The 24,510-nt window shown below is 31.5% G+C and overlaps 6 protein-coding genes across 7 annotated transcripts in view; 3 read left to right on the forward strand and 3 right to left on the reverse strand.

Annotated features, from left to right (window-relative positions):
• The window catches only part of LOC145965021 (uncharacterized), a 5,607-nt gene extending 1,084 nt beyond the window's left edge, over positions 1-4,523 (reverse strand). Inside the window, exons 1-9 of the mRNA XM_083088272.1 lie at positions 4,091-4,523; positions 3,625-3,743; positions 3,106-3,351; positions 2,896-3,017; positions 1,300-2,775; positions 1,026-1,238; positions 808-917; positions 447-661; positions 46-302 (exon numbers count right to left, since the gene is read on the reverse strand). Coding sequence (XP_082944398.1) covers positions 46-302; positions 447-661; positions 808-917; positions 1,026-1,238; positions 1,300-2,775; positions 2,896-3,017; positions 3,106-3,351; positions 3,625-3,743; positions 4,091-4,252 — 2,920 coding nt within the window. The 5' untranslated portion in view covers positions 4,253-4,523. The remainder of the gene's footprint in view (positions 1-45; positions 303-446; positions 662-807; positions 918-1,025; positions 1,239-1,299; positions 2,776-2,895; positions 3,018-3,105; positions 3,352-3,624; positions 3,744-4,090) is intronic.
• On the forward strand, positions 4,203-7,044 carry Vps33b (vacuolar protein sorting 33B). The gene is made up of 6 exons (XM_083088281.1): positions 4,203-4,777; positions 4,852-5,075; positions 5,159-5,662; positions 5,740-5,970; positions 6,127-6,452; positions 6,533-7,044. The coding sequence occupies exons 1-6, from the start codon at positions 4,620-4,622 to the stop codon at positions 6,794-6,796; spliced, it is 1,707 nt and encodes a 568-aa protein (XP_082944407.1). The 5' UTR covers positions 4,203-4,619; the 3' UTR covers positions 6,797-7,044.
• Eif3c (eukaryotic translation initiation factor 3 subunit C) lies at positions 5,004-11,706 on the reverse strand. Its single transcript, XM_083088273.1, has 16 exons — positions 11,586-11,706; positions 11,114-11,219; positions 10,872-11,004; positions 10,446-10,730; positions 10,256-10,353; positions 10,040-10,167; positions 9,528-9,941; positions 9,141-9,350; positions 8,915-9,068; positions 8,624-8,839; positions 8,255-8,534; positions 7,939-8,132; positions 7,602-7,805; positions 7,351-7,489; positions 7,058-7,191; positions 5,004-5,485 (listed from the first exon to the last, which is right to left on the reverse strand). Exons 2-15 carry the CDS (start codon positions 11,204-11,206, stop codon positions 7,058-7,060), a joined length of 2,682 nt encoding a protein of 893 aa, XP_082944399.1. The 5' UTR covers positions 11,207-11,219; positions 11,586-11,706; the 3' UTR covers positions 5,004-5,485.
• Positions 11,707-12,067: 361 nt separating this feature from the next.
• LOC145964985 (leukotriene A-4 hydrolase-like) lies at positions 12,068-15,770 on the forward strand. Its single transcript, XM_083088185.1, has 10 exons — positions 12,068-12,552; positions 12,932-13,044; positions 13,112-13,257; positions 13,338-13,449; positions 13,541-13,609; positions 13,778-14,051; positions 14,205-14,500; positions 14,647-14,901; positions 15,035-15,330; positions 15,406-15,770. The coding sequence occupies exons 1-10, from the start codon at positions 12,510-12,512 to the stop codon at positions 15,635-15,637; spliced, it is 1,836 nt and encodes a 611-aa protein (XP_082944311.1). The 5' UTR covers positions 12,068-12,509; the 3' UTR covers positions 15,638-15,770.
• Positions 15,771-16,114: 344 nt separating this feature from the next.
• LOC145964987 (mitochondrial S-adenosylmethionine carrier protein-like) lies at positions 16,115-22,959 on the reverse strand. Of its 2 annotated transcripts, none has more exons than XM_083088190.1 (7): positions 22,550-22,959; positions 22,115-22,271; positions 21,929-22,038; positions 21,447-21,687; positions 21,202-21,340; positions 20,939-21,058; positions 16,115-16,154 (listed from the first exon to the last, which is right to left on the reverse strand). In XM_083088190.1, exons 1-7 carry the CDS (start codon positions 22,613-22,615, stop codon positions 16,130-16,132), a joined length of 858 nt encoding a protein of 285 aa, XP_082944316.1. In that variant the 5' UTR covers positions 22,616-22,959; the 3' UTR covers positions 16,115-16,129. The 2 variants fall into 2 exon arrangements, with proteins under 2 accessions (XP_082944316.1, XP_082944315.1); XM_083088189.1 differs by lacking the exon at positions 16,115-16,154 and adding an exon at positions 19,935-20,197.
• Positions 16,157-20,170, forward strand: Hsdl2 (Hydroxysteroid dehydrogenase like 2). Its single transcript, XM_083088186.1, has 8 exons — positions 16,157-16,563; positions 17,536-17,696; positions 18,206-18,419; positions 18,555-18,760; positions 18,968-19,165; positions 19,400-19,594; positions 19,675-19,803; positions 19,938-20,170. The coding sequence occupies exons 1-8, from the start codon at positions 16,550-16,552 to the stop codon at positions 20,048-20,050; spliced, it is 1,230 nt and encodes a 409-aa protein (XP_082944312.1). The 5' UTR covers positions 16,157-16,549; the 3' UTR covers positions 20,051-20,170.
• Positions 22,960-24,510: the final 1,551 nt, after the last annotated feature.

Here is a 24,510-nt window from a genome sequence, read left to right on the forward strand (position 1 = left end):
AAATGTCTCTAAAAATGAATAAGCTTCTACAACGGAAATACTGACCTGCTAAACTCATCTCGTTGTGTAGAAAACGTACGGTATGCGCATACGGTTGTTGAATCTTTTCACGTAACTGCGTAGCCAAACGACGCGTCGGATTCCACAACTGGCTACGAAAATTTGGTACATTTGTAAGTGTCGGCTTCCAAGATTCCGGTTTGACCTCCTCCATCGGCAATACGTCTGTTATTCTGTACTGACTCGTCTCGATATTCCATGTAAACTTACACCCAACTTCATATTGCTTTCTCTCTTGCGTACTGTTGAAAATGTATTAATTTATCAAGATTATAATTTTAATGATATTTTAGAATATAATATGTGTGACAATTCATATAAGGTAATACAATACAAAAGAATCATAATTAATATTCATAGAATGGAAGAATAGTATGTGTGCTTACCATTGCGTTTGGCTGCATAACTCACTTGCCTGGATTTTCATTATGTGCAAACATATAATGTCTCCAGTGAGCGCACATACATCGATCATTTCGATATCATAGTCGCTGCAATGCCAATACTTTTTCTTGAATCTCGTGCAAATCCAGTCTGCTATGTGATGAGAAAAAGTCTCGATATCGAAACTCAATTGAGTTATAGAGACACACGGCACTATCTGAAAGTATTGTTACATATATATATCATATATATATTTATATATATTTAATTTATAATTATTCTAGAATTCTCGATTTTTTCTAAAATATTTAAAGAATGAGAAATATTAAAAGATTTGAATATGTATTTCAAGATAATAAATACCAATTTTTCCGCTTTACTATTGCTGATCATCTGCATTTGAACATATCCAGAACCATGCACAAGCATTGGAAGTACACATTGATAACTTACATATCCTCCTGTTTCTTCATCTGTATATAAGCATCATATATTGATGTATAATATTAATCTTTTACAGTTGAAACTAATTTATAAACAGAATTCCAAAAGAGTAAACTTGTATAAAAAAATTTGAATACCTTCCACATCTGTAATCACAGATATCATCTCGTCGTCGAGCTCTATATAGCTACGTTTGAAACGCGCGGTGCATTTTATCGAAGGATACTGCAAATTATTTTTAGGAACCAAAGGTGAGAAACTCGGACAACACTTGCCGACGCGATCTCTATCACGTACAGTTCCGTTGGACAATTGGTTCTGATTCAATGGTCGAAGCACATTTTTCTCAGCTAGTAAAGATACACAAATTTATTACATCTTTCTTTTTTTAATAATAATCGAGGACTTTACCTGATTCGGGATTCGACAAATCATTGGCTATATCTTGAGCAAGATTCAACTCATCTGATTCGCTCTGATCCGAATCGAACCAGTGCCTTCGTCCGTTCGGCAGCACCGCTGGCGACATTGCCGGTGAGGAGGATATTAAATGTATGGAACAGGCGCCACGATGCCTGAATTGATCGCGTATATTCTTGAAAGGAACTATATTCTCTGCATCCTCCGTCTCATCGCAAAATTCATATTTTTTGTCAGCGAGTCGGCGTTTCCTGAACGAACTGAGCTTCTCGCAGGTTGTCTCTTGCGTCTCATCAGTAAATTCGTACGCCTTCTCCGCTTCGAGAATGAGCTTATGAGTCGCTCTTGTTGTTCTCGTTGATTGGCTCGGGTTTACGACAGGCGGAGGCGAGTGCAAATTCGATCTCTTGCGCGAGCTCGGACGAAAAGATCTGGTTGCGATGGGCGGCGACATCAAGCGGGACGAATAGGAGGACGATGGGCTACTACTGATCGAAACAGACTGCAATGGCGAGTTTATGGAAGCCACGGAATTGTCCGAAGCACTTGTGGATTGCGACGAACTAGAACTCGATTGTTGGCTGCTACTATTAGTCCGTTGGACCTGGGTTCTTTGACTAGATTCCGAATTGCGAGTGCGCAGAATATCCGACGGTGGAGTGAGTATTGGCAACGACCATGCCGCTGTCGTCGTCTTGAGATCGGTGGGCAGCCTCTGCGGCGTCGAACGCGGCGAACACGACGGATGTTTCACCAGCGTGATCAGATCGCTGCCGATATTGAGTTCCTGCGACGTGTCCTCGCAAAAATCTTGCAGGATCTTGTCTCGGACCGAGATGGCTGTCTGTTCAATGCCACCCGGTCGCTGCGAAGCGGGACTACTGCTGCTATTATTTCGGCACTTGCATTGCTCGGTCATTTCCGAGCATTCACATAACTTAACATTTAAAGCATCGGCAGCGGTAGACTTACTATTTATATCACAGATACTGTCGCTTTGATTGCTGCTTGAGATTTTTAACGGTAAATCGCGTCCCAATCTTGTTTCTAATTTAATTGCTTCGTCTAAAAAGTCGTGTTCTAGACTGGATTCGCATTTCGGAGATCGATCAAGAGGGCACTCGGGCGTGCCCAGCTTTTCGTCTGAACTTTCGTATCGCTCTGTCCTCGTCGAGTAATCCGTTTCCTCGACGTCACTCATATCCAGCGGAATTGTATCCGGAACTATAGAATCAGAGGCATTCGGTTTATCAGATGTCCTCTGATTTTTCGACTTGGGTATATTCAAATCTACTCTGAGAACGTGCAGGAAGTTTCCCGTGTTGACCACCACATGATTCCAATAATTCAAACATACTTTAGCTCGAAATTTCGGATACGGCGAGATGACTTCGTATGTTGTATGAACCGTGAGACCGTGTTGCAAGCAGTTACATCGCACGCAACAATCCCAATTCGCAGCTAATTCTGCATGATAATATTAAGAATCTTAATTAATAATACATAAATACACATGCCATTTATGCACACACATGTATCTAAAGATATTATTTTCATTCTATAGAAAAATTTTAAATTATGCATTACCTTCACCCTCTTCCTCGTACGATGCGGCGACTTTTAGACAATCTTTGCAGTTCTCCAGAGACGGTACCGTTGTTATAGTTAAATATGCTCTATCAGTCGATTGTAAATGTAAAAAATTTGTACTGTAATAAAATAAAATATATAAGATATAAGATTATCGAATTTCTCTAAAGATCTATCTCTTAATTCTATATATAATCTAAAACTTACCAGAGGCCATGTATTACAAGCTTATTTCGCTCCATTGGCCATTGCGATATAACTATGCTTAATTCCCTATAAATTGGATAATTGCCAAACAATGTAACTTCAGCAACTTTGCGAGTGACATGGTTTGGTGTGAAGGCCCACCAGTGTAATAGATATTTAAATAAAGACGTATTACTGCTGAGCTCCATCATGTATGTATATGTGAGCAGAAATTGACCACACTGAGTCAATCCCATAACAATGTGCCTTGCAAAACAAAATTTTATTACTATTACATATTGTTTACTTAAATTAGAAGCTGAATCATTGAGACATTTCTTTGCTAACTAGTTAAAATTTGACAATCAGATATATGCTCAAAGATTTACTACATTAATGTAGTCTTTGTTTCTCAATTTCTATTAAACAGTTGATAACACAATGCATTTATTACCTCATGAGAGTTCAAGCTCAAGAGAGAAATAACTAAGAAACTGATTAAATAAATCTAGTTAATAAATCATTATTATCAATATATACCCTGCTTCGAGAGCCGATTTTGGGATTATATGTAAGAGAGACAAATGTCGCCATTTAGGTACAGTTGTAAACAGTCTTTCCTCTGACGCATAATTGTGCGCCGATAGACATCCTCTCATCTGCAAACAAAAATAATTTAAGCCCACAATGCTTCATAGCCATTTATATGAATTAACGCACACTGGTGATATTTTTTAGGAAGAAAACAAATTTATTAGAACATTCATATACATGTCGACGATTCTCTTGAAGGAAAAAAATTATGCATCTAAGAGTGGCATATCTTTTAAGCGCAGGCTGACAGCTCACTCGGAGCAAAATAAACTAAACAGCGAAATAATTTCTCGCTTCTCGTCGAGTTGTGAGCTTTATTGATAAAGTAATTCATCTTCTGTGACAGCTCGAAACGAGCCTGTCAGTCATGATGCGGACTCACGATCGGGCTCGAGGATCAAGGCCGGCTTACCTCTCTTATCAGCAGCTTCTGCAGAAAATTCTTCTTGCTACGTCGATGCGACGGACATGGCTTGCGTCCCACCACGACGAATTCCGATCTTTCCGACGTAATGTCAGAGAAAGACTCATTGCAACAGTCTGAGGTAGTGTCGGAAGACGACGCGTCCGCCATTTTTAAATAATCTCGCTCGTGGCGTCACGACTCGTGTCGCGGCGTGGAACACGACTCGCCTCGGTAGGGATGAAAGGGATCATCGTGTAGGAGTCAACTTCTCTTTTTTTTCTTTTTCGAGTGACAAGTGATACACACACACATATATAAACACACAGCCTGCATCAGCCGATCAGCCGCACACGTGTAGACTCTCGTGACAAGTGACACGGCTCACGTAGTGACAATCACTGACGATACAAATCAGCTGCGAGTATCGTATTGTGTATATTATGTATAGATGAGGAGCACCTAAGGGATAATCGAGAGATTTTGTCGCATTAAAAAGTATTCTAATACGCAAATATAATAATTTATTAGAAATAAAATGGATATTACATTGGATGATAAACTGAATGCACTGCAACAAATAAGCCAGCGGAAGCTTGTAGATATACTGGATGCTATTCCAGGCACAAAGGATCTGATAATAGAGCAGAAATTGATGAAAATACTAGACAGTTTTGTAGGAGTGACTGTATTAAAGTATAAATGTTTTTCCAAATTCTATATGTACTAACAAGCTTTTCTATTATTAAAGATTGTATAATTTTACTTAGACGATACGGAGTGGACAAGATTTATAAAATGGAAGATGGATTAAAACCATCAAACAGCCAACGTATATTTTTAGTATCTAACGATTTAATTGCATGCAAGAGGGTTCTGGATCAAATACAATCCGAAATATCTCATATTACCAAGCCTCATGTCGAAGTGTGCCATCATTTATTGGTCATGCCATTTGTTCCAGCTGTATTACATAATTTAGTTGAAGAGGAAGGTCAGCAAATTATTATTGTTTTTTAATTGTTATATTATCCATTCTATTTATCTCAACTATTATGTCAAATCATTTTCATTTAGGTTTGGCTGAGCTAGTTACACTACAGACACTATCTGCAGAGTTTATAAAATTAGATGGAAATGTTTTATCCTTAGAAAATCCATTGTTCATTGATCTTTACTATCACAAAGATACCAGTCTTCTGCGAGCATTGGCACGCAATTTGTGGTCATTGCAGTTGATACTTGGTTCACCAAAGCTTTCACTTTTTGTTGGCAAGCATAGCCAACAAGTGGGCAAACTGATGGAATCCATGGAACATTGGGGTTCGTCCAGCCTAGAGGACGAAGTCGGCGCTCTAATTGTGATGGACAGAAGTTTTGATTTGACGACGACTCTGTTGATACCTATAACATATTCGGGCTTGTTAAACGAAGTTATAGAGGTGAATGTTAACACAGCAGTGCTGGGAAAATCACAAATTAAACTAGATCCTGATAAAGATCAAATCTATGGACAAGTAAGAGATACACCCTGTAGCGACGTTTTCCCGATTTTACACGGAAAGGCTAAGTCATTAAAATGTATTCCATCTTTATCCCGAGTCATTATACCAATTGATATCTCGCTAATAATATTTCAATACTGGCTAATATATTAGCTGAACAGGAAGCCACACAAACGATGAAATTGGCCGAAATAGAGAGGTATGTTTCAACGAGACTGCAAAAGACCAAAGATATGACGCGACAATTGACGTTTCACATATCCGCGTGCCAGACTATCATGGATACTTTGGGCTCCGAGTTTCAAGCCTTGCAAACGATCGAGAAATTGATGCTCGACTGCAAGGACAGAAAAGAATGTTTGAGTTATATAGAAAGGAATATAGGTACACACACATATATTTTTTTACTTTTAAAATTAATAAAATTTCAAGTTATAATCAACATTATAAATGAACATTATAATTTATATTAGTTATAATCAACATTATAAATGAACATTATAATTTAATTACAAAGTATACGAAATATCTGTCTTGCAGATGAGCATGCGTTACGATGTTTGCGTCTTCTATGTCTGCTGTCCATCACTACCGACGGTGTTACACAGAGCGAACTTCAAAATATCCAACAACTACATCTCCATACTCACGGTTATCAGCATATCCCATTATTTTACAAATTGCACACTGTTGGTTTATTAAAATATAGAACCGAGAATATTTTACATAAATTGCCAAACTGGAATAGCGAGTGGAGCAGCAATGCACAGAAATTAAAAATGTTACCCAATTACTCTAAACGATATGATCAGAACAGTCGTACTTGTCCTAGTTATGTGTTCAACAATGCTTATATACCCGCCATAGTTCGTATTTGTATAATTTTCTTTCTATATAATAATAATATTACTTAATTTTGCAATATTAATAAGATAATTAATTGCAGGCACAAATATTAAACATCGTATCGAATCAAGAAAAGGATCCTCGCAGCTTCGAAGACTTGATGAATTTATCGGATTGCGTCGTAAGTGGTCAACGGGGCGCGTTATCGCCAAAGATGGTCGTAATTTGCGTAATTGGAGGCATTACATGCGCAGAAATAGCGGCCTGTCGACTCATCGAGAAATCTACGGGAATACGTCTCATCCTTACGTCCGATACTATTTTAACGGGTAACAAACTGATCCAGAGAATACAAGAAATATGAAAACTCTTGTTACGTTCATCAGGAATGTAAAAAATGTTGCATCTATCCTTTTGTATAAATGGATAAGAGATTATAATAGTATTTTGTATGTATAAACAACGAAAAGAGTAAACGCGAATGAGCTTGCAATGTATCAACACGAATTGTGTATATAATTTTATCGATATATTATTTATATATGAGTGCTTAAACGTTACAATGATTACGTTTAAACGCTCGAATAAATGTCAAAATTTAATATTATTTCATTTATTATCTTACTTAATAATTCCTATTCTCTTCTCGATTACGATCGCGTTCGCGATCACGTCTCTGCCGGCCCCAATCCTGTCCTTGGCGATTATAATTTTGACGGTCGCGGAAATTGCCTTGATTTCCTCTCGAGAAAAAGTTGCCTGCAAGTGTTTATTATAAAATTGTGATTAATTTTTGATTATAGCTTTTTGATTAAAGCTACATATTTTATGTGTAAGATATAATAAATAAAGTATACGAAAATATATATGACGAAAAAATATATGATTTCTTAGAAAAATTATGTACTCTGTGTTTACCTTGTTTCATTTCAAAAATACGTTCATTCGAATCGACAAAGTTGTTTACTTTGTCGGTGAGTTGCAGGGCTAAAGATTGAAGGCGGCTCGGTTCGCTGCGATGCATAACGACAGTTCCTGTCGGATCGTCCAAGGATGCCTAAATTTACGAAAAGAAGAAATGCCATATAAATTTTATAAAAAAAAAACATCTCTTCTATATTATATCTTATTCAATTTAAATATTAAAATAATGTGTATTTGCACAATACCATAAGCTCTTCGTTAATAATCATTTTGCTGATAATGGAGTGGACCACAGGTCGTTTTAACTGAAACATGTCTGCAAGTTTTGGCATCGAGATCGAATCATAAACATGCGAATATGTAAACAGATAAGTCCTCAACGCTTCTTCCTTGATTAATCGCGTCAGCATAGCTCGTACTTTCTCTGCTTGATGAAAAAGATCCCAGACCTGATATTAATAAAAATAATTATCAATCGTGTATGAAAATATATTAATATATATTATTATTCTCTCCCGATTTTTCAAATTTGAAAGGAATATATAATAGTTAATATGTATAAACTGTTTATACACCATTTACCTTTGCATTCATCTTTTCATTTATAATGTAATTATTGCAAGCAGACCAATTTCCATTGCGCATTGCTTTTGCAGCAGCAACGACGTGTTCCCTCATGGATTCCGGTGGTCCCACTAGCGATTGACGTTCGCTAGATCTTAATTGCTGATAGAACGTCTTCGAAATCATTCTTCGCCTCGCATCAAATTCGTGCGCTAGAATTAAATAATTTGTCACAATATATTACTTTAAAAGTATATAATTGTTGAGTGATAAATATTGAATATACTTTATATATAGAAATTAATATTAAACACGTGTGGAAATATATATTTACCAGCCATATACGGAATCTCGATAAGCATTGCTGAGACGAGGTATACGCATTCGAGGAGTTCTAGATTTATATGCATGTGGAAAGGCATTTGCCTTTGCTTTTCAATTTTCTCCTGCTCCTTACTGCGTTCGTGTTGTCGTTGCGGAAGTAAACCTTGCGCCAAAAGTTCCTTTACTTTACCAGTCACCATTAAATCAACCAAACAGTTGTGGGCATCTTTAATATTCGCATGACGAAATGCACATAATCCTAAATGAGCTATTGTACGGTTGTATAAAATCTAAAAAATAATATAAAACAAATATTTTATTACAAATTTTTTTTAATAACACACAAAGATAAAAGTGCATGTATATAAATTTAAAAAACCTGTGTAGCTGGATCAGAATGTTGAATAGTTTCCTGGAGATGCGACATCAGAATTAAATCTCGAGCTTGGAACCAATTATCGTGAAGTGCATGGTGATAAATGTGCGAAAGAATCGCGCGAGTTCTTAATCGATCGGTGTTATCATGAGCATAAACGTATTTGCATAATTTTTCCATAACTTGTACAGATGTAATTGTATCTAATCCCAGTTCGTTCTAGCACAATAAATAATTTTGTCAGTATATTAAACAAGAAAATTTTTGTATCTACAAATATTTTATACAACTTACTTCTTTTTGCTTAAGAACATTTGAATCAAATTTATAATATAAATGTTCGATTTTACGCAAATAGACGCGGCAAAGTTCAGACACAATTCCTTGCCTTTCTAAATATTCCTGCACCTTATCTATTATAGCAGCAACTTGCTTTTCATCTTTCAATCTGAGAAAAGAAGATATTTGATAAAGAAATAACACAAATCACAAAATTATTTAATTCTTTAAAAGATATTACCTCTCCACATATTCATTACTATGTGGGTCACATTCCTTCAATAATTTAGTAAATTCCTCATCAAGACGCTCCACCAATGTCAATACACAGCCATGCATTTTATATGGTGGTGTTTCAAATTCTTCCATTTCTTCTACAATTGTTTCTGCTATTACCATATCTGTATTGCTTAACAACATATCCAACATTTCGTTAATACGTTCCAGTATTCTGTAAAAAAAATATTTAAAAATAAAAATAAAATTATTTAAAAATAAAAATAAAATATTGTATGAAAAGTATTCTTAAAAAAATACTAGCTAGTATTTCATACATACTTTTCCTCATTTTATGTTTTAAAAAATTAATTTAAATTTATATTATATATATTTTTGCAGAAGTACATACTTGGACCAATATTCTGGCTTCATAGCATCAGAAACCTTTGGATTATAATCGAATATGGAAGATACAATAGAAAATTTAATCTTCACAGCCACAGCTGGACCAAGATTATGTGCATCAGCAATCGATTGCAACTCGTGCAAGAGTTCTATTTGTTCCCGTCTGTCCGTACGCTTTTTACCGCGAGCTGCAATTATCTCAGAAAGTTTCTTCAACACCGCGTTGGTATTAATTTCTGCATCCTTGGCGAACATCTTTGGCTTTTCAGAGGGGATAGCCACGCCGCCTTTAACGGTTTCCCACTCTCCTTCACCATCATCTTCGTCACGTTTCTTCTTCGTTCGTTCCTTGTCTTTACGCTCTTTACGTTGTTCCTTTCTCTTTGCTTTATCCTCGTCATCTTCTTGGGCTAAAGCCCTATGTACAAAAATGTACATTGTATTATATAACATATCTATATTGTTGAATTTATTCTTTTATATCATTTTTCATTAAGCTTTATTAAGAAAACATACTTTTTAATGAAACGTTCACGAATATTTTGATATTGGCCTTCGTCATCACTGCTTGTACTCTCACTGTCTGAATCACTGCCCCAATCAGATTCACTTTCACTACCGTCTTCGCCATCAGTTGCAGTCTTCTGTAATGCAACATGTGTGTGCAACAAGTTTATAAAGAATTATATATTATTTGAAACAGCTTATCAGAGTAAATTGTATTATAAAAACCTTAAACTTAGCCACATCTGGTTCACTAGCCTCTGAGCCTGCTTTCTTAAAAGCTACAGCACTGTCCTCTTCTTCTTCAGATTCCATAATCTCCTCAGCTAAAAAAAATAAATAGAAATCATTTCTTTATATTAAAAATCTAAAATTTTTAAATAAACATTTATAAGAAATATATATTTCATAATTAAACCTCTCTCTTCCTCTTCATCGTCATCCTGATCGGGATTCTCCCTAAATTTGACTATATCTTCTTCAAAATCTTTGTTATATTTACGTAGCTTTTGACGTAATGTCGAAAGTGATTTGGAATTATTCTTGGACATATTCTTACGTCCATCACGATCTTCCCATACGTCGTTAATGAAATCTTCCATTTCTACTAAACATCTAACATAAAATCGCGGAGTTTGTCCAAGTTCTTCTTTTGCAATTACTGGTAAAGCTTTTTGATAAGCTCGCATCAAGTCCTCAAAACCTAAAATAGGCATTTACAAAGAATCTTTTTATTACATTTCTATATATATGACAAGCTACAAATAATGATTCAATAGTGTTACTAATGTTTAATACTCTATTATATAATCAACAATAGGTTTACAAAACTAAAGTTACTTACTCGTTAACATACTGCTCATATCTTTAATTTTCTTATAATTCCTAATAAGTTTTATAAGATTAGCAATTTCTTCATATCTCTTTTCTTTTGTAGAGCGCACAACACGCTTTGTTTCCTCCTCATCATCACTAAACTATAAAAGTATCTCATGTTATCTTAATAGCAATAAAATTGTGTAAAAGATTTAGAAATAAAAAGTATAATGTATTTAAAAAAATTTACTGCAATTTTATAACACATACAGTAAAAGCTGTTGCTGGCGCTCTTGGCACCTGTTCCTCCTCAGATGCGCTATCAGACTCAGAATCTGAACCAGTTGCGAAAAAACGACTCATGATGGCAAATTCTCTGTAATAATCAAAATAATATAAAAAAGGCGATACATATTTATTAATTATATTTTAAAACTATAACTTTTTGCATGAAAATTTAATAATTCATTAGAAGATTCAACTGTGCCAAATAAGAAATTTAAGACAAATATCATAATTTCAACAAGTACATCGCGTAATACGTAAATACGATTTAACAATCTCGAAGAATCACAGAAATCACATATGGGGAATGATACGTTCACTGTGTCTTATTTTAACACATGGCGTGATATATTTTTAATGAGAGAATCATAAGCCTTTTACTTCAAAAGGCGTACACGAAGTAAATGCGAGCGACAAAGTGCGCGATTTCCAAACGTATTTTAAATTACAGAATTACCGATATTCTTCTTGACAAAAGCAGGCGCGTCGCCGACAGTCGCGAAAAGAGAGAGGTTAGGATTAAAAAGCTCACGGCATGAAGGGCGAATTCGCAAACGCACGTTAAAGCCGCGTTTCTAATTGGCTTGCCATTTTAATGGCTGTCATGAGATATGACAAAAAGGCCGCATTCAGCTGTTTGACCACAGCCAATTATATCGACCTATGCCTAGGGTAACCAGCAACCATTGACCAATCAGAGAGTCCTATTTTAAATTGACCAATTGGCGACGTGGTTAATCGGGTGCCAATCCCATTCAGCGGACTCAACAGTTCGGCAACATTACTAGATTTTTCGGTATAATTCGACGCTGATTGGTCGGATCTGAAAGTAGAAACCAATCATGTTCGATTGCTCTTTAGCGGTTGAATCCACTGGATGTGGCCAATAGGGAATAATGTAGGAAAATAACGTCATTTATAACGACGACGAATATATACAATCATTTTATTTTAAATAACTTGAAATATATTAGAAATATCTAATTCATTTTATTGTTTTTTTTAACACTTAATTTTCTTCATTAAGATTTTTTAATAAAAGAAGAAAAAAAAAGGATATCCAGAAGATGAAACGAATGAGTTCATTGACTGCATAAAATAATTTGATTTGCTGAACGCATAAAATGATAATCTGATAATTGTGATTCGACACTTTAGCCACTTTTATATGTACTGACTTTTGACAAACAGGTGATATGATATCAAAAAAGGAAAAACAAAGATAAAAAGAAAAAAAGTAGCAGGTAGGACAGGTTGCACAAAACAAATATCAATAAAAGGAAGAGAAAAAAGATACGATATCGAATTTGTTTCGTTAAGGAAAGCTTCAGTAAAGAGTTTGAAGCCAGTATTTTTAAAGTTATTTATTAAAGCTTTTGAAATGGCTTTAAGTCCTGGAGATCCGAGCTCTTATGCAAGACCAGGTATTTTTTTCATTATTATCATTTTTTATTATCGATTTTTTTGTTATTATCAGTAATATTAAACATTTAAAAATCGTTTTTTGTTAAAATAAGACAAAGTGAAAAAAGATCATCGCTCTTTAATGTATTAACATATTTAAACAAAGAAATCTCTTTAATAAATTTCTAAAATATACGTATTCCATAATTTTCTGTTAATAATTTACATTTCAAAATTTTCTCTTTAAATGTATAAAATTTGGTTAAAATATAGCATGCATGTAAATTGATTTTTATTATAAAATTATATATATATATATATATATATATATATATATATATATATATATGTGTATATATGTACATATGTATTAGACTTATAAGTTTATAATTATTACAGATCTTGCTGTTGTAACTCATACCTATTTAGAATTAATTGTTGATTTTGATCGGAAAGTTCTTGAAGGCAAAGCAATATTAGACATCGAAAGAACATCTTCAGCTAATGAAATAGTGAGTGAAAATTTGTTTCATGTTAAAAAGGAATGTTTCATGATATTAATATATATCTAAAAATTAGATTTTAGATAATCGCAAACTTGTTATATCAAATATCACAAATACTGTTGATGGATCTAGTTTAGAATATTCCATAGAAGCTGATGTTGAATTTGGAAGTAAATTGGTTGTTCAGTTACCACAGACTGTTAGAGATGATAATACTAAGTGAATAAGGAATGCTTTTAAGAAAAAAATAGATATTAAAAAAAATTATCAATTCAAATATTTGATATATTTCTTTTCAGGTATAAAATTGAAATTACATATGAAACATCTCCAGATGCTACTTCATTACAATGGCTAACAGCTGAGCAAACTGCTGGTGGTATACATCCTTATCTGTTTTCTCAATGTCAGGTAAAAATAAATAAATATACTTTTTATATATAATATATCTTTTTTATATTTATATTAATGTATAGCATAAATAAATTAATGTATCTTTTAGGCCATACATGCTAGATCCATGTTTCCTTGCCAGGATACACCATCTGTCAAATCTACATATTCTGCTAAGGTAAATATTTATAAATTTAGTTTGTATTCATTTATATAAGCACAAAAAGATATTATATTGAATATTGATAACTATATTAGTAAAGAAAACAAATATTGTTTTAATTAAATTGAAATAGAGAAATGTTGAATTTAAATTTCACTTATTGATATATATTTTATTTTTTAGATCTCTGTATCAAAAGAACTTACGGTTGCAATGTCAGCACTTTTGGATAAAGTATCAGAGAATTCAGACAAAAAAACATATGAATTCCATCAGCCAGTACCGATACCATCTTATTTAGTGGCTATTGCTGTAGGTGCACTAGTGTCCAAACAAGTTGGTCCCAGAAGTAAAGTGTGGGCCGAAAAAGAATATATTGATCAAAGTGCTTATGAATTTGGAGAAACGGAAACAATGCTACAATGTGCTGAACAATTATGCGGTCCTTATATTTGGGGTAAAAATAAGGAATTGTTTATTTTATTGCATGCATAATAATTCTCTTATAAATTATATTTCAGAAACTTTTTTCTCTTAATCTAATTAATATTTCAGAGACTTTTTTCTCTTAATCTAATTTTGCTATATTCCTGATAATATATTTGTGCAGGCATTTATGACATATTAGTATTACCACCGAGTTTCCCATTTGGCGGAATGGAAAATCCTTGTCTAACATTCGTGACGCCGACCATACTTGCCGGGGATCGTTCTTTGGCCAATGTCATTGCTCACGAAATCTCACATAGCTGGACAGGAAATTTAGTTACAAATGCAAACTTTGAACACTTTTGGTTGAACGAAGGTTTCACTATGTTTATAGAGAGGAAGATTAATGCAAAAATGTTTAGTGAAAATACAAGACATTTTGAAGCATTGCATGGTATTGAATGTTTAAGCGAAGAGGTATATACTGAATATCAATTAAATAACAAAGAGAAATAATTAAATAAATATAAGCAATAAAACATATTATTTGAGAACAATATATCATGTGTTATTGCATTTTCACTGTTATCTTTTCTGAAGATATATTATTATTATTATTATAGATTAAAAATCTTGGTGAAACTAATCAATTAACGAACTTGGTGCCAAACTTGATCGGTATCGATCCTGATGACGCGTTTTCAATTGTGCCTTATGAAAAAGGACATACATTCCTGTTTTATCTAGAGCAGCTTTTAGGTGGACCAGAAGTATTCGAACCATTTCTAAAATCTTATTTAAATACATACAAGTACAAAAGTATAAAGACTGATATTTGGAAAGATTACTTGTATCAATATTTTTCGGAAGAAGTTAAGGTAATTTACGTTTTTTATAAAAAGAAAATATATATTAATCTACTTTCAATACTATTTCACTAATATATTCATTTCATAATACTACTTCAATAATATTTATAATATTATGGATCATTTTTATCTCGATTTTTAGTTGTTAAATTCTGTCGATTGGGATACATGGCTCTATAAGCCAGGTATGCCACCTGTGATACCTGATTACGACAAAACCTTAACAAACGCATGTACCGAGTTAGCGAAACGATGGATCCAATGGGATGAAAGTACTGTATCGCCTTTCACCAAATCGGATATAGAAAGTTTCTCTCCTGGCCAGAAAGTAACATTTTTAACCAATTTACATAAATCACCTGATGTTTTATCACTTGATAAGATACAGTTGATCACAGCCACTTATCAATTGGATTTAGTGAAGAATTCTGAAATACGGTATCATATTAATGTCTCTATTTATGATTACTGATATTGTAATTACATAATGTAGCACACATGTATCTTTCACAGGTTTGTTTGGTTGCGCTTGTGTATCAAAAGTCGATGGGAGCCGAAAGTTTCTGACGCTTTGGAATTTGCCACCGAACAAGGACGCATGAAATTTGTTCGTCCTATATTTCGAGATTTGTACGAGTGGCAAGAAATGCGTCAACGAGCAATCGATGTATACTTGAAGAAGAAAAATAAGATGATGTACGTGACTGCGCACATGTTGGCAAAGGATCTTCATTTGAATGATTGAAACAAGATAAATACGATATTTTATAAAATAATATGCGATGTTAATTTCCTATATAACTATAAGAATGCATCCCAATGTTCTTTTTTCTTAAAATGTAAATATGAAAATTGAAATAAAATATAACTTGCTTATATGATATGATATTCAGTTAACTAGAACTAGATATATAAAATAAGTCAAAGCTAGGCCCTTCCATGGTATTGTTTTCATCAATGAGCGGAAATTTAGAAAAAAAGATAAGTAGGGTATTTTAATAAATTAACATGATATTAAAAGAACATATTCTTTAATAAATACAATATAAGATCGCCGCTAATTCGTTTCGTGTCTATCATTGCATGATTTGTTCATTGGTGAGACAAAGCCAGCGCGATTGATTGTCTGTTCTTGTCTGACTTGGACTGACTTGAACATTGCTCATCTCATCTAGTTCAGATAAGAACCATAGCATGGACACGAACCATGTACCGTTATCGAACGTAACGATATAGTTCACGTCCACTTTTTCAGGCGGCACCTGAGGGACAATATGCCGTTAAAGCGAGGTGGCCGATCTTAGGTTTCTCTGCACATGTAGGCACATACACAACCACGCCAAAAATGTCAAACCATTAAGAACGATGATTTTCATTCTGGCATTCAAAGTGGTGATAAGTACACTTGTGAACAATTATTTGCCTAATGTATATGACGTTCTTTGAACTTTGAGCCTTATAGAGTAGGAACTGAAGTGTCAAAGTGCTATTAACAAAAGGAGATATTTGCAATATTTTCCTCAGTTTTTAATATGCAAATTTTATTTGTTAAAGAACGCTTGTTCTAATTTTGTAATTGTCATAAACAAGTCTAGTAAATATTTCTCGTGTATCAATCGACATTTAATTCGTGCTAACATATTGTAATACGCAAAAAATGATTAACACAGGGTAAGTATAATCTTATAATCATGATATATAAATATGTGAAACACATTCATAATTGTTACAATCATTGTTGATCTACATTCTTAAATTTTAATATTGAGCAATAATTATATATTTAAATGCTCAGTAGATCTATAATTTTTATGATGTATGATTATATATATATATGTAAATTTCTACAAAAAATGTAAGGTATATATGTTACCTTAAATACTTATAGAGTTATATATATATATATATATATATATATATATATATATATATATAAGACTATATATATATATAGTCTTAAATATTTATATATTACTTATACAATCATAATTGATATTCTTCTCCTATTTTGTTTAATTAAAAAAAAATTCATTGACTTTTGTATATAAAACTTGATTATTTTAAAAATGAATTATTTGTGATTGATATATAACATAATAAATGAAATATATTGGATTATAAAATAAAAAATTATAAAAAAGCTATAAAAAATTATAAAAAAATTATTAAAAAGTTGTAAGATAAAGCTCTTGCATTTAAAATTTAAAGCCAGCAAAATTTTTTACTATTATAGTACATAATTTATATCTCATTGATAAATAAAATTTAATTGTTATTTTCAATAAATATACTATATTCAGTAATATGTCCACTAAGTAAAAGAGCAACATTAAATTTTGAAAATTGGGACTATTTTTTCATTAAAAGTTATAATTTATATTTTCCAAAATTCACTGTAGCTTTATTTCTTCAGTATCTAGGAATTTTAATTATTAAATATCTTAATGGCTTGAATATGAAGATTTTATTAAAATTCTATTAAAATTCTATCAAAATTAAGATTCTGTTAAAATTGAATTGCAAATATATCCCAAATATTATTTGTGTGATTGTAGACTTGAGATTTATATCCTCAACAATATCATAAATCTTATATTGTTAAGAAAAATGATACTGATCTTTATTAATATATATTTGACACAGGTTGGCTGGTCGCACTATTTTTATTACAGGAGCTTCGAGAGGTATTGGAAAAAGTATAGCATTGAAAGCAGCAAAAGATGGTGCAAATGTTGTTATTGCTGCAAAAACTGCCCAACCACATCCAAAACTACCGGGTACCATTTATACAGCAGCTAGCGAAAGTAATTATCGATTATTAATTCTTCAACAGATTCAGATTTCTGATAAAAATCTTATTTTGTGGTGTCATTTAAATAGTTTTATCAAGGTATATTTCTATATGCGAAGAAATATGTATTTTTAAATTTTAACGAAAATTAATTAATTATTAGCATATAATAAAAAAATTATTTCTAATTAAGAGAAATAAATATCTTGTATTTTATTAATTACATTAAAGATGATAATCTTATTTATTACATATTATTATTTATTGCATATTATTAATAGTGAATTTTTCATTATGTATAATAAGTATTTAGCTAGAGTTTTCAAATTTAAAAAAATGCTTTAAATTTTAATTATATAGTATTCCAAAAATTTTGTTACTGAGCATTTTTCTTGTTTACAAAATATGTAAGATTGGGATATTTTGCGATTTTATATTTGACAATAAATGTCAGCTAGATATGCATTAAATAAAACAATTTTAAAGTTTAGAAATTTATTATATATAAAATATATTTTTCAGTTGAAGCAGCTGGTGGTAAAGCTTTACCTTGCATCGTGGATGTACGGGATGAAACCCAAGTGATTAGTGCAGTGGAAAGTGCTGTTGCAAAGTTTGGTGGTATAGATATTGTAGTGAACAATGCGAGCGCTATTTCTTTAACAAGCACTATTGCAACGGATATGAAAAGATACGATTTGATGAATAATATTAATGCTAGAGGAACTTTCCTTGTGTAGGTATCTTTTATCATAATCTTCTTGATGTTCAAGCATATGTAAGATTATATATATATATATATATATATATAAAACATTTTATTAAAATTATTAATATTTAATATTCATGTTGTAATAAAATTGTGTTCTAGATCAAAAGTTTGTATACCATATCTAAAGAAAAGCGCAAATCCGCACATAGTTAATATAAGTCCGCCATTAAATATGAAAGGTATTTGGTTTAAAAACCATGTTGCATATACAATTGCTAAATACGGAATGTCCATGTGTGTTCTTGGTATGGCGGAAGAATTTAAACCTGATGGTATTGCAGTTAATGCTGTTTGGCCAAAAACAGGTATGTTATTGATATCATATTTTTATAAGAAATAATCATAGTATTCATTATTCAAAATAATGTGTTAGCAATATCTCAAATGCAGAATATATAGCGATATTAAATTAATTAAAATATGATAAATTATTTTTATTGAACTTATCTGTTGCATAAAATAAGTTTGAACTTAATATTATATAGAATTTATTTGTATTATTTTATTTTCAGCTATATATACAGCTGCAATGGACATGTTATCAGGTTCGGATTCGAGAGATGTTTGCCGAAAACCAGACATTATGGCAGATGCTGTTTACACTTTGCTTTGTAAAGATAGCAAATCTATTACTGGGCAATTTTTGATTGATGAAGACATATTAAAAAACGAGGGCATTGCTGATTTTACACATTATGCATGTAATCCAGGTATTTTAATTTTTTTACTTAATGAATAACTAAAAAATTAGTATAGGTTATCACAATTCTCTATATAACAATTAATAAAATTCACATATTATTTTGCATTGTTACTTACATATTTTATTTCTTACATATAAAATCTTCATAAAGATAGATATGTAAAAATTGCTGAATATTATAAATTATTAAATGATTTTGAAATGCTTTTGTAATAAGCATGTTTGTAATTTCTTTCTTTAGCAAACAAGGACAATTTAATGTTGGATTTCTTTTTGGATGATAACACTTTGGATTCTCAAGATAAGAAATATAATTCTAACAAAACAAATAATAATGAAGTAGGACAGGTGGAACGCGTATTTATTGCAATTAATGCAAATTTGAGTAATGAATTAGTAAACAGAACTGGTGCAATATATCAATTTAATGTAAAAGGTAATTTTCCTTTTTGTTTTTTGATTCAAGTTTTATAATATGATTACAAATATGAATATACACATCCTTTTTTATTTTAGGAAAAGAAGCTGGTGTGTGGTTTCTGGATTTAAAAAATGGAAAAGGCGCTATTGGAAAAGGAGAACCAAGTCAACCAGCAGATGCAACACTTACAATGGATTCAGAGAATTTATTTGCCATGTTTTCAGGTACATATGAATTTCAATGCAATTTGTTTTATGTGTGCATATTTGTACATGTATAATTAATGTGTTTTATTATTGTATGTGTGATATAGTTTAATATAATTAATATAATTTTTCTGAACTTGCTTTATCAACAGGTAAATTAAAGCCAACTGCAGCATTTATGACAGGCAAATTAAATATTAGTGGAAATCTGCAGAAAGCAATGAAATTGGAAAAATTAATGGGTAGTTTAAAAGCCAAATTGTGAAACTGAAATTCAATATAATATTGTTGAAAAATCTCACATATTTTATATATTTTTATATATAATAATATAGAAAATGTTTATAAATTAAAAAAAAAATATACACATTACATATGCACATCACATGTGCAATTTTTATCTTCCATGAACCTAAGAGAAACATATATTAATACAATTGCATTTTTGACTAATTATCTGTGCTCAATTTTGGCACCAATATTTCTTTAACCAAAATTTCATTATAAATCTCATTTTTATTTTATAAGTGCTCAATTCTAAATATTGATGTTGAATTGAAGACTCGTTAGACAGTTTTATATGAAATATAAATGAAGATTTAACTCTTAAAGTATCAGGATTTGCTAAAAAAATTAAGTATTCAAAATACTGCACTTAAATTGTAAAATAAAATGTACTGATATTTCAATATTTATTTTAAAGAGATATTGTTTCCAAATTGGGGTTAATAACATTATTCAGATAAATGCATATAAATTGTAAATGCAAATTGCTACAAATTAATACTTATTACATTAGTATCAGTATTTCTGACTGAATTGTTTGATTGTTTCTATGAAACAGAGTATCTCTCTATTTCAAAAAAATTTTGTGTAATATATAACAACTACAAAAACAAAGTAAAAAAATATATAGATATAAAAAAGAATAATATAACAATTGTATTTTTATAAATTACATTCATATAAATTATTATATATATTATATTAATTATATTATTGCATATATTGTTATATCTCAAAATAGGAAAAATAAATATTATATTTTGTATATCGGAAAGAGAATGAAAAATTTTATATATATATATTTTACATATTTTAAATAGCAATATTCCCTTTTGTGTAACTTTTTTATAACACTATATAAACTTACATAGTTATTTTAAGATTGAAAATATTTTCTGTAAGTATTCTTGCCTCTTCATAAACTCCAAAGAATATAAAACCTCCCAATGTAATCCATGTTATTCTTGGTCCGAGACCGGCAAATAATCTATGACATTAAAGCATTTAATACATCTTATTTCATAAAGAGATTACCAAGAATATATCTATTATAAGTAAGGAACATTAAAAATATTTGTCAATTTTTTATTATAGAGAAAAACAAAGTCACTAATTGTAAGAAATATTTACCCACGAAAACCGTTTTTTATATATGTTTCATGAAGTACATTTAGTATTGTCAGTTGTGATGAGAGCATGGTTTTGTTAGCAAGCATTATCCTCGTTTTTGCAACGTCCAATGGAGTTGTAACAGTTGCAGAAATGCTTCCTAAGATACACAGATATGTATACAGATTAAATATACAAACAGGTCATTCTATTTACACAATAATTTATTATCCTATTTCTATATATTTATAATATAAAATAAAAACCTGAAATTGCACCACAGATTGCACTTTCCATTGGATATATTTCTCTCTTAATATAAAAACTATAAAACTTCTTCAAATATTCCCATAATGGGAACTGTACTATACTAAAAGGTGTGTCTCGTAATATTGTACTCCAATACCCACGGTACAATAACTTAAGACCAAGTGATTCCTTATCATATATGAATGCTTGTTTTCTTTGTTTCATGACTTCCACTGGAACTCGTATTAAACATGCTACCTTTGGATATAAAATAATATGATTAATATACATAATTAATATGACAATATATATAAGCATTTTTCTTTTACAACAAATAAATTAATTAAATACAAACAAAAAACAATATAAAAGTATATATTATATAACTAAACAATTATTTATAGTATATTTTGACTTTAAATATAAAATTGTATGCATATATTTTAATTTTTTTTCAATTTTTAATTAGTAAAGAAAATAATAATTATTAAAATAGCACCATTTCTCCTAATGTTGCTGCTCCCATATGGACTATTGTATAGTACTTTGCAGAAATCTTTGGTTGCATTATAGTTTTAATTTCTTCATATGTTAAAAAGAATAGCGCAGCTAAAATAAGAGAAAGAGAAATATATTAAATATATATAGGAGTATATATATATTAAATTTTAAATCTGACAAACACCTGTTGGTGCTGAACCAACTATGACTGGATAAATCCCTCTATAAAGACCTGTGAAACCCCCAGCTTTTAAAAATCCTTGTGCACTCTGCAATCGAGTTTTCAATGTATCTATTGGGAATAATGTAACATCCACAAATGTTCCCGCTGCACCTCCTGCCTAAATAAATATTATATAAATATACAAATATTTTATTTACTATATTTGGCATTTTCACAATCATTTTTATTATTATTTAATAGATATATTCTTGTGATCTAATTGTTAAAAATATAAATATTAGTAAATCAATAGTTGAGTTATATAACAATTTTAATTAGTCCTTCTATTTCTGATATATTCATCGTATTTATATATGAAAGAAAAATTTAAAATATTTTTTGTGAATATTACATGTGTAATAAAAATACATTGTACAAATGCAATATATTACTTACAATAAGCGAAGTAACAAAAACATTCCGCACGTTCGTTCCTTCTTTTTTTCTTTCAATATTCGTCATTTTGTTCTCAAATTGCAAATTATTCTCATCTGTAAAATATAACTTTTGTATTGATTGATGTGAATGTAATGTGGCTCCATTGATTATGCAAATTGTGTGAAGAAACTATTTTACTCTCGATGAAATTTAATCTACGTATACATATTTCGGGAATAAAAAAATATATAATGTGTTTTTTCTTTGTGATTATAATAAAAATTATCTCTTTTTTTTTTAATCTTCAGTCTTCAAATGAATTGCACGATATTATGGGTTATCGTGAGGTTATTTCTCAAGATATCGAGGTTAGAAATCTGTCAGCACACTCTTTGGGTTATGTTCGAAAATATATCCGTAGGAATAGAGTAATGTTTGATTGTCCAATTAGAACAAAAAAAAGCAAAGATTTTTCTCTCTTGATAGGTCAATCGAATGCTATTCTATGCGAGTAGATTTTCGAACGCAACTCTGCCGTGATTTTTCGCGTATGCGCAGTAGAATATATTTTAAATATATTCTATTGCACATGCGCGAATACGGGGTGGGATCCGATTGACCACGTCGCCAATTGGCCAATTCAAAATAGGATTCTCTGATTGGTTAATCGTTGCTGGTTCTCTAGGCACAGATCGATATAATTGGCTGTGGTCAATCGCAACATGGTCAAACGGGACGCTCCCGCGAAAATACGCAGTTGTGGGAAATGTAAGCGCGAAAGTTCAGTGATGCGTGGTCCAAAATAACCATTGAACTATAGAACTAATTGAAACGAGCGCTGCCTTTGTTATTGCCCGGTGACCTCGAGCCGAGGGAGACAGTATCTATTTGGTATTGCCGTCTCTCTTTTTCATGTATTACCTTAGCTAAAAATATACGTCTGCGCATTAAAGTTGTGTACAGAATTTTTTCACCAAAAATTTAGCAAAATAGAGCATTATTTTATTTCGTTTATTGTCGTCATTATATTTCCTTAAATAATCCATTTCATTACAATAATATTTTTTATATATTCATTGTTCGAACCATTGAACTATAGAACTAACTGGAATGAGCGCTCCTTTGTTACGGGCCGAGCCTGCCTGTGCGACGAAGGCCATCGCTATTTGGAATCGCTGTCTCTGTTACACTAACATGCTATAGTATATTTCTCCTATAGTTTCATGACGTACTATCTGTGTCCATACCTTAGTCAGTATATGTTCGAACAATGAATATATAAAAAATATTATTGTAATGAAATGGATTATTTAAGGAAATATAATGACGACAATAAACGAAATAAAATAATGCTCTATTTTGCTAAATTTTTGGTGAAAAAATTCTGTACACAACTTTAATGCGCAGACGTATATTTTTAGCTAAGGTAATACATGAAAAAGAGAGACGGCAATACCAAATAGATACTGTCTCCCTCGGCTCGAGGTCACCGGGCAATAACAAAGGCAGCGCGCGTTCCAGTTAGTTCTATAGTTCAATGGTTCGAACATATACTGACTAAGGTATGGACACAGATAGTACGTCATAAAACTATAGGAGAAATATACTATAGCATGTTAGTGTAACAGAGACAGCGATTCCAAATAGCGATGGCCTTCGTCGCACAGGCAGGCTCGGCTCGAAACAAAGGAGCGCTCATTCCAGTTAGTTCTATAGTTCAATGAAAATAACCTATAAACTTTTTGTGAATGTTCAGAGTTATAAGAGAAATTCAAACACAATCGTTAATTCGACTTCTGTCTGTAGGAACGAGATTGAAAGAAAGTTTAGCTCGAGTAAATAGGTGAGCTTCATAATCAATTGGAACATTTAATCCAAGTGTACATCGATAGTGATACTGAACACGTGGGTACAAGCAAGTTTGAGCTGGTGAATCAGTACGAGATTCTTATGATTCATACGTGAATTTCATTCACGTT

This window comes from Camponotus vicinus, unplaced genomic scaffold, assembly GCF_025532165.1.
Source record: "Camponotus vicinus isolate PSW18456_S1 unplaced genomic scaffold, iyCamVici1.0 SCAF_14, whole genome shotgun sequence".
NCBI classification, from domain to species: domain Eukaryota; kingdom Metazoa; phylum Arthropoda; class Insecta; order Hymenoptera; family Formicidae; genus Camponotus; species Camponotus vicinus.